The sequence below is a fragment of the Ambystoma mexicanum genome, chromosome 4q (assembly GCF_040938575.1).
Source record: "Ambystoma mexicanum isolate Mex_15411 chromosome 4q, UKY_AmexF1_1, whole genome shotgun sequence".
In the NCBI taxonomy this organism is placed as follows: Eukaryota; Metazoa; Chordata; class Amphibia; order Caudata; family Ambystomatidae; genus Ambystoma; species Ambystoma mexicanum.
The window spans coordinates 272,403,074-272,417,793 of NC_090928.1; the positions used below are offsets into that span (position 1 = coordinate 272,403,074).

A 14,720-nucleotide genomic window follows, 5' to 3' on the forward strand; every position below is an offset into this window, starting at 1 on the left:
GGGAAGCTGCTTCCTGGTTTCTGCAGTTGCACGCAGGAGCCCTGCCTCTGCACTCCTTCAGCAGGAGTAGCACAGGCAGAGGCAGGGTTCACAGGGGAGTCCCCTACCAATGCTCAAATAACATCCACGTAGGTGGCTTGGCATGTTGAACCCGGAATGGAAGCAGTGGGTGAAGATGGGTCAGCAGGGGTTTGCTATCTGCGGCTCTTCAGATGTTCTGGACTATGACACCCATGTTCACTCATAATTGACTAAGCTGGCCAGGGCCAACAGTGGTTGTAGTCCAAAACATGCAGAGAGCCAAAGGTTGCGGATCGCCGGTTCAGGGGAGTATGCATAATTGGGTACGGGATGGGTGTGTTTCAACCAAAACTGCAAATCGCAAAAAATGTCCAAAATAGCTATTTTGAGGAGGGAAACTGGGTGACTAATATTCATAACATTCCATGTGCTAGCACTTTATGGCAAGGGCTAATGTAACCAAGCCACTTACCTGTATTCTGTAACTAAGTCATATTCTTGTACCAGCGCTTCGATGCCCCCGGGCCGTGGGCGTGCTTTATAAATGCAAAACATAAATAAATACATAAATAAGGTCAATAATCTATTGGCTTATTGACCATAACCTGCATCCCTAAAGGAAAGGGCCCATGATGAGCAAACACATCTTGGTGAAGTGGAGGCTTGCAGATCCCGACCGCTCAAAAGGAATAGACACATTTCATTAAGTTTTGAGGTACGCAACAAGTCTGGTCCTCCCTTTCAAACTGGCTAATGAGGAACACCCACATGGGGGTTTCATGACTGGTCGTAATCTCTTTCAACCAGATAGTCTTCACCTCCAGGAGGCCATGGAAATAATGGTCATTGTGACTTAAAAATGCGAGGTAGCAAAACATAATTACCATCAAAAGCGTAAGAAGTTTTGGGTCAGAGGTAAATTCCAAGACTTGGATTCTCTTCTGGAGAAAGCATTGAGTGAGAAGCCACTGTCTGTATGAGACATGTATCTTACCTCTAGAAAAACTCAAATGTTGCAGCCAGTCCTTTGCAACCGAAGACGAGCATTAGTCAGGACTCTGTCCCTTCGATGACTTGCATAGTGTTTGAATGAAGTGTGTCATGGGGCATCGTCTCATGGTGCACCAGTAACACAGGCTTCCATTGTCTAACACGCATCTTGCTAATGTCTGCACATCCCAGCATAAGCCTTGGGCATAGAATCACAGACTGTGCAGGACCCCACTGAATGCAGGGATAATTTCATGCAGCCTACAAAGCCACCATCAGATCGTAAAACCCGATCCAGACCATAGCTGTGCAAGATTCTGAAATATAGCTTGAAGTTGTGACTTATGATGATATAAAAGCTTTAAACACAGGTAAGAGGGCATGTGAACCCATTCTCTTTTATCAGGTAAAACTCTGGAAGCATCCTTGCACCTTTGCTCTGCCCACTAAAAGACAGAACGGAAGTGCACACAAAGTCTCTGATTTCTTCTCTGACTCACTTGACAGTGGGCTCTGGGGAGGGGGTGGAAAATACAGCAAAACTGAATTTGTGTTATCCTTCAAATTACTGCATCAGCCATGCTAGCACTTTATATGGGAGGACAAATAACACAATGCTGTGCACCACCAAAGGGGCTCACAGCAACCTTTCTAGACATTGAGATGGAAATTACTAACATCAATGTTCAATTGTCAGAATGAATGAATACAAAGACAGGATTTTGCATCTATAATTGTAATCTGCTGTATTGTGCCCTTTGGTCGCCTACAGACCACATTAGACTGCTGTATTGTGCCCAGGATCACCTACAGACTACATTAGACTGCTGTATTGTGCCCTTTGGTCGCCTACAGACCACATTAGACTGCCGTATTGTGCCCTTTGGTCGCATACAGACCACTTTGAGGAGTTAGCACTGTGCCTTATGGTCGCAGCTCGCCCTGACACTAATCCAATATGCAAACTTGGTTGCCCCTCATCATGTTCCCGTTCTGCATTCTCCCCAACCACACACCCTGCTTGGCCCACTACTACTGGCCCCATAATAACGGTCTCAGCAAGCCGGCATGCCCCCGGCATCACCCTATCCCATGTCCTACACCGTTCCTTCCCTCTACTCCCCCATTCCCAAACAGCGCAAGTCTTACTCCTAGGACCTATCTGAATACCATCAAGCATCATGCTATCAGCCCTGATCCAATCTCACATGTATTGCCCACAGCAGAGTCACCTCACCACAGTCATACCGAAAAATTCTCTAACCCTGTGACATGTGTAGCGAGACACTTCCGATTAAGGTCTCGTACCTTCAACCACCCCAACCCAGTCAAATATGAACACACACCTCCCAAACAAATTAAGCCCAGAGTACCTCCCCCTCATCAAAACCATACTCCTAGCCAGAAACCCAACACTACTTCCAAACCAGCTCCGGACACCCCCAATAAATTACTATCCACCTTTAAAGGAGCGCTTATCAATGCCCGCTCCTTAGGGGCGCATGCTATAGAAGTTCACGACCTCATTATGGAATCACAGCTCGACATACTAGTAGTCACAGAGTCCTGGCTCCATCAAGCATCAGGTCCACTACTAACTCTGGCAATCCCATCCGACTACACCATATTCAGAACAGATAGGACCCACTCACAAGGAGGCGGTGTTGCTATTATAGCCAAGACTAAATTGCAGCTTAGATCTTGTCCCATTGAAAGTATTGAAGGGTATGAAACATTACTCGTAAAATTTCCCATAAATGCCAAAACTACTATTAATTTAATAGTAATTTATCGAGCACCTAGCCCCAACAACCACCCAGAGACTGAAATTCCGTTGCTATTAGCTCCACTAATAAAACCTAGCTCGAAATACATCATCCTGGGTGACCTTAACCTAGGTTTCAATGACAGCCAAGATGCCAAAGCAGAATCACTGCACTCCGCCCTGAAGGACATGGGTTTCAGCCAACTAGTTAATGCACCCACACATATCAAAGGCAGGACTCTTGATTGGATCCTCTCCCTTAATACCCCCGTAACCATTGAGGTCATCTCCCCTCTTACTTGGACCAATCACCATAACATTGTATTTACAATCAATCCCTCCGAACCCACACAAAAGAAACCTAAAACTATGATTACCTATGAAACTAGAAACGCCCGCAAACTCACGCCAGAAAACTTCACGCCTCCTCTTTCAAAAATCCTAGCTTCTACCTCGATCACCAGTGACAACCCCTGCCTCCTAGCAGACATATATCACAACTGCCTCACTGTAACCATTAATGCTATAGCACCGCTCACCACCAAGGCAAAACGCTCAGACAAGCGATCTAGCTTCTGGTTCAATGATGATCTTATCGCCCTCAGAAGAACCAAACGCGCGTGTGAACATGCCTACAGAAAGCATCCTACTGCAGAGGCAGAAAAAGCCTACCAAGAAATAAACAAAACCTATAAAACAGCTACTATTACCTACAAATCTAATGCGTATAATAATAGGATCAGCAATGCTACTTCAGATACCAAGGAATTATTTGCCATTCTAAAAGAATTGGAAAACCCCACTCCAGCCATAAACCCTACTATCCCCAGCAAGGAATGGTGCACCACTATACAAGACGCACTAACAGCCAAAATTGAACTACTCCAAATAAAAATCACATCCAAAAAACAATCGCTAGCCAACAAACCTGCCCTCCTTAACCTAAATCGGCCACATCAGGAATTCACCAGCGCCCCATTCCATTTCACACCAGTATCCCAAAATGTAGTGTTTGACACCATCGCCAAACTCAAAGCATCCAACTGCAAAGGCAATTCTGTCCCCGCATCAGTAGTCAAATCCTGCGCTCACACCTTCACCCCCATTATCACCAACTTCGTCAACGCTTCCTTCAATACTAACCTAGTACCAGCTAGCATTAAAGAGCCTGGGTCACCCCTCTCCTGAAAAAACCTACCCTAGACCCCACTGTGCCCACTAATTACAGGCCAATAACAACTGTCCCATTTCTCCTCAAAATATTGGATAAATTAGCATACAACCAAGTCCAAACTCACCTCGAACAAAACCACCTCCTTGGCACAAGGCAATCAGGCTTCCGCCCCAACCATAGCACAGAAACGGCGCTCCTTGACTTAAAAATCCAGATGGATACCATCAGAGACTCAGGGAAACTCTGCATCCTCCTCCTACTCGATCTCTCCGCAGCGTTTGATTTAGTAGACCATAATAAACTGTGCGCCACACTAGCGAAAGACTTCAACTTCTCCACCGAAGCTACTACCTGGATCAAATCCTTTCTTGCTGGCCGCACCTCCAGGGTCGCCATAGGTAAACAAGCCGCCAACCCCATCATAGTACCCATTGGTGTCCCCCAAGGTTCCTGTCTCTCACCAACATTATACAATGCATACACTAAACTCCTCTTCTCAGCGCTAGACGACATGGGTGTCATCTACACCAACTTTGCAGATGACACCCAGATCCTCATCCCTTTATCGGGAGACTACACTCAAGACACCGACACTATCAACAAAATATATGCCATAATCCAAAATTGGATGGCACTAAATAGCCTCTGTCTCAATGATGAGAAGACTGAGGTTCTCATTGTGGGCTCCCAATCCAAAATAGAAGCATTACATCCTGATTACTCATCCATCAACATTGATGGCACAAACATATCAGTACTCAAACAAGTGAAAACACTAGGCGTCTACCTTGATGCCAACCTCACCATGACCAAGCACATCAACGCCCTCTCTTCCTCTACATCCTACACCGCAAAACTTATTGCTCTCAGTCGCCAATTCTTGACACCCACCAATTGTATCACGCTGGCAAGAGCTTTAATATTATCCAGGCTCGACTACTGCAACGTACTCTACCTGGGTACCTCAAAAGCCAATCTAAACAAACTACAGCTTATCCAAAATAAAGCCCTTCGGGCGGCCCTTGGAATAAGGAAGTCAGATCATATCTCAAATATTAGAAGAAACCATCACTGGCTCCCCATCAAAGCCAGGGTCACATTCAAAGCTCTGTGCGTCACATTCAAATGCATCCACTCATGTGTCCCCATCTACCTCAACCACGCCATCACCAGAAAAGTATCTAAGAGGCCCCTCAGATCTAACAGTCAATTACTCCTAGCTATCCCCCGCTACAAGACAACCAAGGCAGGAGGCAGTAGTTTCCAATACCTCGCACCCACATATTGGAACACTCTTCCCCTCCCCATCAAAAATGAGCAAACATTCTCAGGTTTCAAGAAATCCCTGAAAACGTGGCTATTTAACCAAGACTAAAAAATCCCCCTCCATGCTTCAGGAAATATCATTGTACTGAAACCCTGCATTTAATGTCTTCGTGTATGATTATTTTGTATTCACATGCACTGCGCCCGATTGGCAAAGTCCAAGAAATGTTTTAACCAAGCTGTCTGTAACATCGCAGTGGTACCCAAGGGTTTGGGCGAGTAATAAATGCAATAAATAAATAAATAAATAAATAAATAATCTTAGAAAATGATATTCCAATTTAGAAGACTAGCCAGAATGCAGGTGAAGGATCAATATAGATACCTCTGGTCTCCAAGAAGATCCCTAAAAGATAGTACGGGATCCTTTAATGAAATGTGCCTTACTAACTTCTAGACCACCTCTGGGATAGGCCTGTCAAAATCTTGAGATATCATGGAGTCCTTGCAAAATGTGCATATTTAGACCATGCCTTAATCATCTTCTGCACTGTCCTGGGGCACCTCTCCTCTGATGATCTCATGAAAAATCTTACAACCAGGAGTTTCCTGCCTTACTATTTGCATACCTAGAGTGTTCCTTCAATGAAACAGGTCTGGGCAAAAAAGAATCATGTTAATTCAAGCCAGCTTGCTGAGAGCTTAATGCATGGCACAGGATGATTAACCAGGTGACCATGAAAACTAATATGTGATGGAAATTCTACAACATGGAACCAACGTATCTCAAGTATCTCTGTCTATTTGCATCAAGCCGTTCCCACTGACGACTTGGACTCGGCCATGACAGGCTGACAGAACCAACAACACCGCCTTGTTGAGAATGTTACATCCTCACACCTCTTCATGCCTTACTTTTGTGGCCTTTGAAGTGGTCTTTGAAGTCTGTCTTTTGGCTCTAGCAGGTTGCAGGGATGTTGCCTACCTCTTCCTTCAGCTAGAGTGTGCAAGGCTAGGGAAATGGAATCAGCAACTGGGTCATAACATTGTGTTGACAAACAAAGACAAAAACATGTGGTATTTGTCTTTTGTGCTTCAGAACAGTTTTTATTTTTGTGTTAAAAACATATTTAATTAATTTTTTAAGAGCGCGGAAACCCCCAAACCCTTCATCGTTTCAATCCAATCGTTGCATGCAAGACCTCTCCCTGTTTCATTCTCAACCCCATCATGCCTTTGCTTCTGCATTTTGCGCCTTTGCCAGTTACACCAAAAACCATAGTACAGCCTCCTCGGTCGCCATTTGTTCTTCTTTCCTGAAAGTAAGGAAGAACGGAAGGACCTGGCAGAAGTAGTCCTAACAGCAAAGGAGACATAGCATTCTCCCAGTCCCTTGGCTGGATCCTTCCCCTCTTTCTTAGCAAGAAGGAGAACGGCCATGGAGATGGGCTGCTATGTCCACAAGGCCATGGTTCCCACCTCATTCCTTTCCAATAATGGCAGAATATGGCCAGTAAAATGGAGCTGTACCACAGCACTGCAATAGGACCCTACATTTTTTATGTAACACAATATTACATTGCAAATTCTTACTGCAACCACTTTATCCCCACAATATTTTGACCAAAAGGATTTAGTTCACAAAGCTTTCACTGGGTGCCATTGAATAGTTGTGTGGCATACTTATCCCGGGGCCAGAGAGAATGCAAACTAAACATTGCATGTTTCTCTGTACCTCCCTGCATCTATAGAAGCCCCTTTAGGCCAACAGATGATGCATGCACCTTAATGGGGCTATTTGAGGAATCCACACTCTACCTTCAATCTTTTCGTCTTCTTCTTTAATCATGAATAAACACCCTGCAGGGTTGCAGCATCACTCTGAAATAGAAGTGATGGTGAAGCCTCGCGAGCCCTGGTTATTTGTGGCCATTGTGACTTCATTGGGGGACTGATGTCAATATGTTATGTTATGCCAGGTTTTGTCAAGCCATGACACGTTTAGTTTTGTCATGGTATGTTATTATGCTTTTTCACTGTGCCAAACTTTGCAAAGAAGATGTTTATGGGTTGAAGCTGCCTTCCCCCCAAAAAACCCTCTCTGTATCGCCAGAAACATTTTGATACCAAGTATTGATTCTTTCTATTTAACTGACCAGAAGCTTCAAACATCTTGCACCATTTCCACTTTCTCCAAGAAACCGCCCGAGTGCTATAGAAGGCCTGGCAACAAGGCACCATCAGATCGCTGTAACATGCAAAGTAGAGTACATTACCTCCGACCATCCACACATCAGCCTGCCCTCTACTGCCCTTTATGGGTGAGGGCCGAAATCAGGCATAGACAGAAACTGTATCCAGAGAACCTCTCCCTGAAGAGAGGTAGCCAGGGAACCTCTCCCCGAAGAGAGGTAGCCAAGGAACGAGGGAACCTCTCCCCAAAGAGAGGTAGCCAGGGAACCCCTCCCCAAAGAGAGGTAGCCAGGGAACGAGGGGTAGCCAGAGAACCTCTCCCTGAAGAGAGATTGCCAGGGAACTGCTCCCAGAAGAGCAGTAGCCAGGGAACGAAGGGTAGCAGGGAACCTCTCCCTGAAGAGAGGTAGCCAGGGAACCTCTCCCCAAAGAGAGGTAGCCAGTGAACGATGGGTAGCCAGAGAACCTCTCCCTGAAGAGAGTAAGCCAGAGAACCTCTCCCTGAAGAGAGGTAGCTGGGGAACTTTTCCCCAAAGAGAGGTAGCTGGGGAACTTCTGCCCAAAGAGGGGTAGCCAGGGAACCTCTCCCCAAAGAGAGGTAGCCAGGGAACGATGGATAGCCAAGGAACCTCTCCCCGATGAGAGGTAGCCGGGGAACTTCTCCCTGAAGAGGGGTAGCCAGGGAACTCTCTCCAAAGAGGGGTAGCCGGGGAACCTCTCCCAGAAGAGAGGTAGCCAAGGAACGAGGGGTAGCCAGGGAACCTCTCCCTGAAGAGGGGTAGCCAGGGAACCTCTCCCAGAAGAGAGGTAGCCAAGGAACGAGGGGTAGCCAGGGAACCTCTCCCTGAAGAGGGGTAGCCAGGGAACCTCTCCCAGAAGAGAGATAGCCAGGGAACGAGGGGTAGCAGGGAACCTCTCCCCGAAGAGAGGTAGCCAGGGTACCTCTCCCTGAAGAGGGGTAGCAAGGGAACCTCTCCCCAGAGAGAGGTAGCTGGGGAACTTCTGCCCGAAGAGGGGTAGCCAGGGAACCTCTCCCCGAAGAAGGGTAGCCGAGGAACCTCTCCCTGAAGAGGGGTAGCCAGAGAATCTCTCCCCGGAGAGAGGTAGCCAGGGAACCTCTCCCCAAAGAGAGGTAGCCAGGGAACTTCTCCCCAATGAGAGATAGCCAGAAAACGAGGGGTAGCCAGAGAACCTCTCCCTGAAGAGAGGTAGCCAGGGAACCTCTCCCCGAAGAGGGGTAGCCAGGGAACCTCACCCCGAAGAGAGGTAGCCAGGGAACTTTTCCCCAAAGAGGGGTAGCCAGGGAACCTCTCCCCAAAGAGGGGTAGCCTGGGAACCTCTCTCCAAAGAGGGGTAGCCGGGGAACCTCTCCCCAAAGAGAGGTAGCCAGGGAACCTCGCCCCAAAGAGAGGTAACTGGGGAACCTCTCCCCAAAGAGGGGTAGCTGGGGAACCTCTCCCCGAAGAGGGGTAGCTGGGGAACCTCTCCCCAAAGAGAGGTAACTGGGGAACCACTCCCCGAAGATGGGTAGCCAGAGAACCTCTCCCTGAAGAGATGTAGCCAGGTAACCTCTCCCTGAAGAGGGGTACCCAGGGAACCACTCCCCAAAGAGAGGTAGCCAGGGAACTTCTCCCCGTAGAGGGGTAGCCAGGGAACCTCTCCCCGAAGAGGGGTAGCCGGGGAACCTCTCCCCAAAGAGAGGTAGCCAGGGAACCTCTCCCCGAAGAGAGGTGGCCATAGAACGTCTCTCTGAAGAATGTCTACTTTTGATTCCCAAACAAAATTAATAGTAAAATCCTAATTTAAAATAATATTTTATTCAAAATGTGACTTTATCAGATGAAGGAAGACATCTCAAAAAGATGTTGAACAATCATTGATGCTTCATGCCCTGGTTGGCAATCTTTATTATGGGGCAGTTGACATGTTATGAAAAGTAAAACTTGAAGGGTTGCTTACACCGGCCCCAAGTAGAATTACTCCTTAATCATGTCAGCGATATGGTATTGGCCAGCCTCGAAGGCACATCGTAAATTCCCTCAATAGCTGCATGTAGGCTGCTTGCTGTGTAGATGAGCACCCAGAATGTTTCTTGAAATGAAAGCCTGCCGCACGATGGGTTGGACATCGCTGCCCCAGTCAAATCTAGTCAAGCCTGGTGAATCATTGGCATCACAGGGATTGTCATTCATTACTAGCTATTCACTGCCACACTCAGAAGTTGCCAATGGACAGCCTTGCCACCAGTGCTGGACCACGTTTGTTTTTTTCCTACAAATGCACTTAAGGGCACTCAATGCATCACAGTTCTTGGTTCTTGTGCTACTGGATCAGAATCTACCACTATTGAAATGTGATCAGGCGATGACAACCTGCAGTAGATTTGCTGCAATGCCCCAGAATACAGATAGTCGAAATCAGGGTCTGCACGAGAACATTTATCATGTAGCGCTTATCACGTAGCATTGACTTGGGGTAGACCACTCTGCTGGCTAGGCTTAAAGGCCCCATTGGCTTCAATGGAGTCTCTACTTTTAAAATCATCATGTTTCACATTCTCCTTCAAACATTTACTGCTCAGGTACCAGAAACAACAGGTCATGTGTCAACCTATTTAACAGCACTTTCAAATGTTGTTCCTTACCATCCTTAGTTTCATTGCAAATGGTTTGATGTGCTGAAATGGGTCACGTCTGGCAGCAGTGAATCCACAACCACATATGTCTCCCTCTCAGGAGGATTAGCAGGTGACCATGCATCCATGACCTATGGCCGAGCCTCAGCAGAGCTAATGCAACCATGCTCCAAGGTCACAGCAAGTCTAATATAACCATGATCCAAGAATATAGCAATACGAATGCAAGATGATAACCGTGTATAGCAATTCTACTGCAGAGATGGCAAAAGGTTATAGCAAGGTTAATGCACCCACAGTCTAAGATCATAGCAAGTGGCATGCAGGCACAGTTTAAGGCTATTGCAAATCTAATGCATCCATGGTCCAAGCTCACGGCAAACCTAATGCATGTTTTAAGGTCATAGAACAAATAATGCATCTATGGACCGTGCTCATATTAAGTCCAATGCATCCTCAGTGCAAAGTCATAGCAATCCTAACACAGCCATAAAGCATGCCCATATTAAACCTAACATATCCACGGTCTGAGTTCAGAACACGTCTAATGCATCCTCAGTAAGAGTTTATAGCAGGTCAGATGCATCCACAGGCCATGCTCATAACAAGTCCAAAGTATCCCGAGTCCAAGATCATATCAATTCTAATACGACCATAATCCACGCCTATATCAGGTCTAATGAATCCATGGTCTGAGTTCATTACAAGTCTAATGCATCCTTATTCAGAGTTCATAGCTAGTCCAATCCATCCACGGTCCACACTCATAGCAAGTCCAATGCATCCGGAGCACAAGTTCACAGCAATGCAATTTTAATACAACCATAATCCACGCCTATATCAGGTCTAATGAATCCATGGTCTGAGTTCATTACAAGTCTAATGCATCCAGAGGCAGAGCTTATATCAAGTCTAATGCACCCACAGTCCATGTTCATAGCAATTCCAATGCAGCTATGATCCAAGCTCACAGGAAGTCTAACACAGTCATGGTGTGAACGTCAGTGCAAGTCTCGTGCACCCATGGTGCAAGCTCATATCAAGTCTAGGGTATCCATGATCGTGGCAAGTCTATTGCAAGTAGGATCCAAGCTCGTAGCAAGTCTGATGCAATGATAGTCTAAGTGCAAATAAAGTTTGATTCTGTCTGTCTTCACAACTGTCTGCAAGAATGGCAAAGTGCCACATAGCTAAAGAACTGAATGTGTGAAAATAGTACACTAAATCAGAAAGTAGTTTATGAACTTAGATTGAACTCTGGAATATGTCAAGGGAACAATGAAGCAGGGGGCTCTCATGTGCCCTTCATTCATGTGCTGCACTTTAATTTAAGGGTGCTTCAATTCGAATGCAGAACTTTCAGAAGGGACCCCGGGACCTTTTAGCTGAGGCGATCCGAGTGCATGCAGAAATACTCTCCCCCTCTAGTAGGCTGCAAAGATGGTCCAGGTACTATTCCACTCTCTAGAGTAAGATTCGTCCTCGCTTTTTTGGCATCTCATGTATGCCATCTGTCCTACCACTAAAGGAAAAAGTCACAGGTGAGCATGCGGTAGCATAACAAGGCAGTCATTCTTTCAGTGTGAACAAGTACATCCAGAGCTACCAACAGGCCCAGCTCATGGTGGCTTTATCTGCCAGGTTAAATACTATGGATTCTGGGACTTGTGGTTTCCATGTCCCTGTAGTAAGTGAATGCCTCCAGGGCACAGAATGCAGAGGGTGATTGGCTGAAAATATATAACTGGGTAAAAGTGACCTTTACGACATGGGACCAGTTGGCAGACAAGAACAACATTTTTTGAATTAGAAGATACCACAATGCATTTAAAGAAGGAGAAAATAAACTCAGCTGTGAAACAAAAAAAGTACATCTCCACCCTCTGTGCATTAGTTAGAGTGTCGAAACGGAAATGCAGAAAAAGTGAATGCAAGTGCGTGCAACGCAATTCTCTATAGTGCTGCGAGAAGTCACCATTCGAATCTTCAGTCCCCCCTAATGTGTCATCACTGACAAGGCATTTAGAGGCAAATCTACAGAGCACCGAGAGCTAACACGCCAGGTCTGCCACACTGCTCCATTAACATGCCTTTAGCCGTAGAGGTGGGCCGCAATATGGAGGATGGGTAAGCCACGTGCTATGTGCCCTTGAAGTCAATGGCCTCAGAAGTGCCTCTTGCAACACATTTTGTATGTTGCTGCTGAAATACGAGGCTTGCTTTTGTCTAGAGGGGTTTTGGACCCCTGAAAACAGAGCACTTTCTTAAGCCAACCACCCTAATGTCATATAGTCCCCCACCGAGTGCCAACAGTACAAGCATCCTGGGGTGAAAGGCTTTCGATCACCTTACCAAATCTCTTGTGCCATCCTGCCCCACTCTCTGCTGCGTATTTTGACCATATTTGGAGAAAGAAAGACTCACCCTGCAAACTGAGGCATCAAACGCCCTGCTCTAGAACACCCAGCCTCACTTCTAAACAAATCTTTTTAGCATGAGCCAAATATTTAGCGCTTACATTTTTCAAGCGTCCATTATTGCTCAATGTAGACAGATCACATGGACCTAAGGTTGTTTATTCCACATATAACGTGCCAACTGTTACAGTGTACCCACGCTCAGCTGGGCCTGGCACACCCCTGTGCAGTTCTGCGCATCTACTGGATCACTGGGGTCTTTTTTATGGAAAATGGGAGGATGGCACAGTGTTCCTGCAGGGAAACCCGGCTTCTCGGATGGTCAACCTGCCACAGTCACTGTCAGTGTGCAGCTGCTCAGAAGTTCACTGCCTACACAAAGTTCAAGGTATTCACCTAATGTTTTCCAGCCGCTGGCTCAACACACAAGTGCAGGAAGTGTTTTAGGATGTTCCATCGGACTAATAGCGTCTGCATACTTTGCAACATCTGGAAAAACGCATATTTGTTCCATTGCAAAACACATGTCTCTCAAGCGCCCATCCCGTCCCTTGGCATCACACAATGCAACGCGGAAACATAAGTCACAGTTAGATACCGACCAAACGCAGCCAGCACAGGCTGACTCCCCGCTACTGAATGCCCACAGAAAGTGCACTGAAAGGCTAGCAGCGTGCCATGTAAAGCGTGCAGTTACCTGGTGCACGGGCAGGAAGCTTCCAGGGTCCACGGGGAACTGCTGCTGCTCGTCTCCCAGGGCGGAGAAGTGGCCACTGCTGCCTTCTGTGTACAAAAGAAAAGCGCTGCCCTCGCTGGAAAGCGAGGTTGAGGTGACCGAGAGCCACGACAGGAGCAGAGGCACCGCGCAGGACCAGGGAGAGATCAGAGCCATGGTGTGCCCTCTGTGACATGCAGCCCTGCTCTTGCCTGACGCTGCTCGGCCCTCTCTGTGGCAGCACCCCAGCCCCTTCTGGGCGTGCGTCTGACGCCTCCCACCCGCTTTCCAATCTTCTCTGCTGTCTCCTGCCAGATGTGGCACGTCAAGCAGTCTCGGCGACTGTAGTGCGAAACAGGGAAACAAAAACAAAAAAGCCTGCGCTGTGCTGGTTCTTTTCCCGGGGAGGCTCCAGGGTGGAAGGGGATAACGTGAAGATACGGGCAGCGCTTTTAGTAGAGTGTCGAGCGCAGTTGGTATTCCAGGAAAGAGGCGCTGCTAAGCCCCCCGGCTGCCTTATCGTCGCTCTGTCAGGATACAGGATATAAACGGAGCCTGTGTTCTGGGCGCTGGCTTCCCCTCGCGCGCTCACAGTGCTGCCTTTTACCTTCAGCTGGCAGACCCACCACCGCCACCCACTCCCTGTGTGCACTCCAAGCCCCCGGGGCGGGCGTGCTTCCCCGCTTATGACTGCAACGCTGTGGGCCCAGAGGCTGCCGAAGTCACTGTGCTGTCCCAGCACCAGCCAGATATTGAAACAGGGCGGCTAAAGTGCCGGAATCCAACAAACTTCAGTGCTCCATCCCCGTGGGACGAGTCCAGTGTCTGGATGGCATTCATAAAATAGTTATGCTGTGCCACAAGTACACGAGGAATAAAGCCGCACCCGGGCAAGTGCAAGCCAACACGGGGCGCCCTCACTCCCTCCTCGCGTGCACACAAAGCAAAAAATAGAATAATTAATAAACGTTTCAGGAAGTGACTTCACTGGTCAAATGTCTGAACATTAATGTACAAAGGGTCGGCTGTTTTCCTCCCGTGAAGGGGTGCTTTGTGAGTGTCGATGGACAAGACCCGCTGTGTATGGGAAGGGGTGGAAAGCATGTCATGTACTGGAGGGTTCCCAGCGCTGAGTCAGGCCCTCCGCCCTCTCGGCGCTAAATATGTCCAACCAGTGCCCCCTCCAGAAATGAGGAATGGCCACAAGAAGTGCCGTTTCCACGCAATGGACGTTATTTCACCACAGTGTCCCATGAATATGTATTATGGTGGGCCGCTGACTCCATGGCTGTGCATGAAACAGCAGGGAGAATAAGGAGGGTTGTCCTGGATGTTGGGGTTTTGAGGGTACCAGGAGAAGAAACTTAAACCAGTATTTGGGAGATTACTGCTCTCCGGAGGCAAGTTAGGCGGGAAGTGCCCTGGGGCCGTACTCACCTGATTGGATTCCCCCCTCTGGGCTGGGGGAGTCCATACGTACCCCAAGATGCGTCTGTTGCCCTTATACCTAGGGCTGATGTAGTTGGCAGAGTTAGGGGGCACAT

At 47.6% G+C, this 14,720-nt stretch overlaps 1 protein-coding gene across 2 annotated transcripts in view; it reads right to left on the reverse strand.

Annotated features, from left to right (window-relative positions):
- LAMA4 (laminin subunit alpha 4) overlaps positions 1 to 13,999 on the reverse strand; it is a 576,642-nt gene extending 562,643 nt beyond the window's left edge. Inside the window, exon 1 of one of the 2 annotated variants that reach the window (XM_069607855.1) lies at positions 13,159 to 13,999. In XM_069607855.1, coding sequence (XP_069463956.1) covers positions 13,159 to 13,353 — 195 coding nt within the window. In that variant the 5' untranslated portion in view covers positions 13,354 to 13,999. The remainder of the gene's footprint in view (positions 1 to 13,158) is intronic. The other variant, XM_069607854.1, reaches the window with a different exon arrangement.
- Between the last annotated feature and the right edge of the window lie 721 nt (positions 14,000 to 14,720).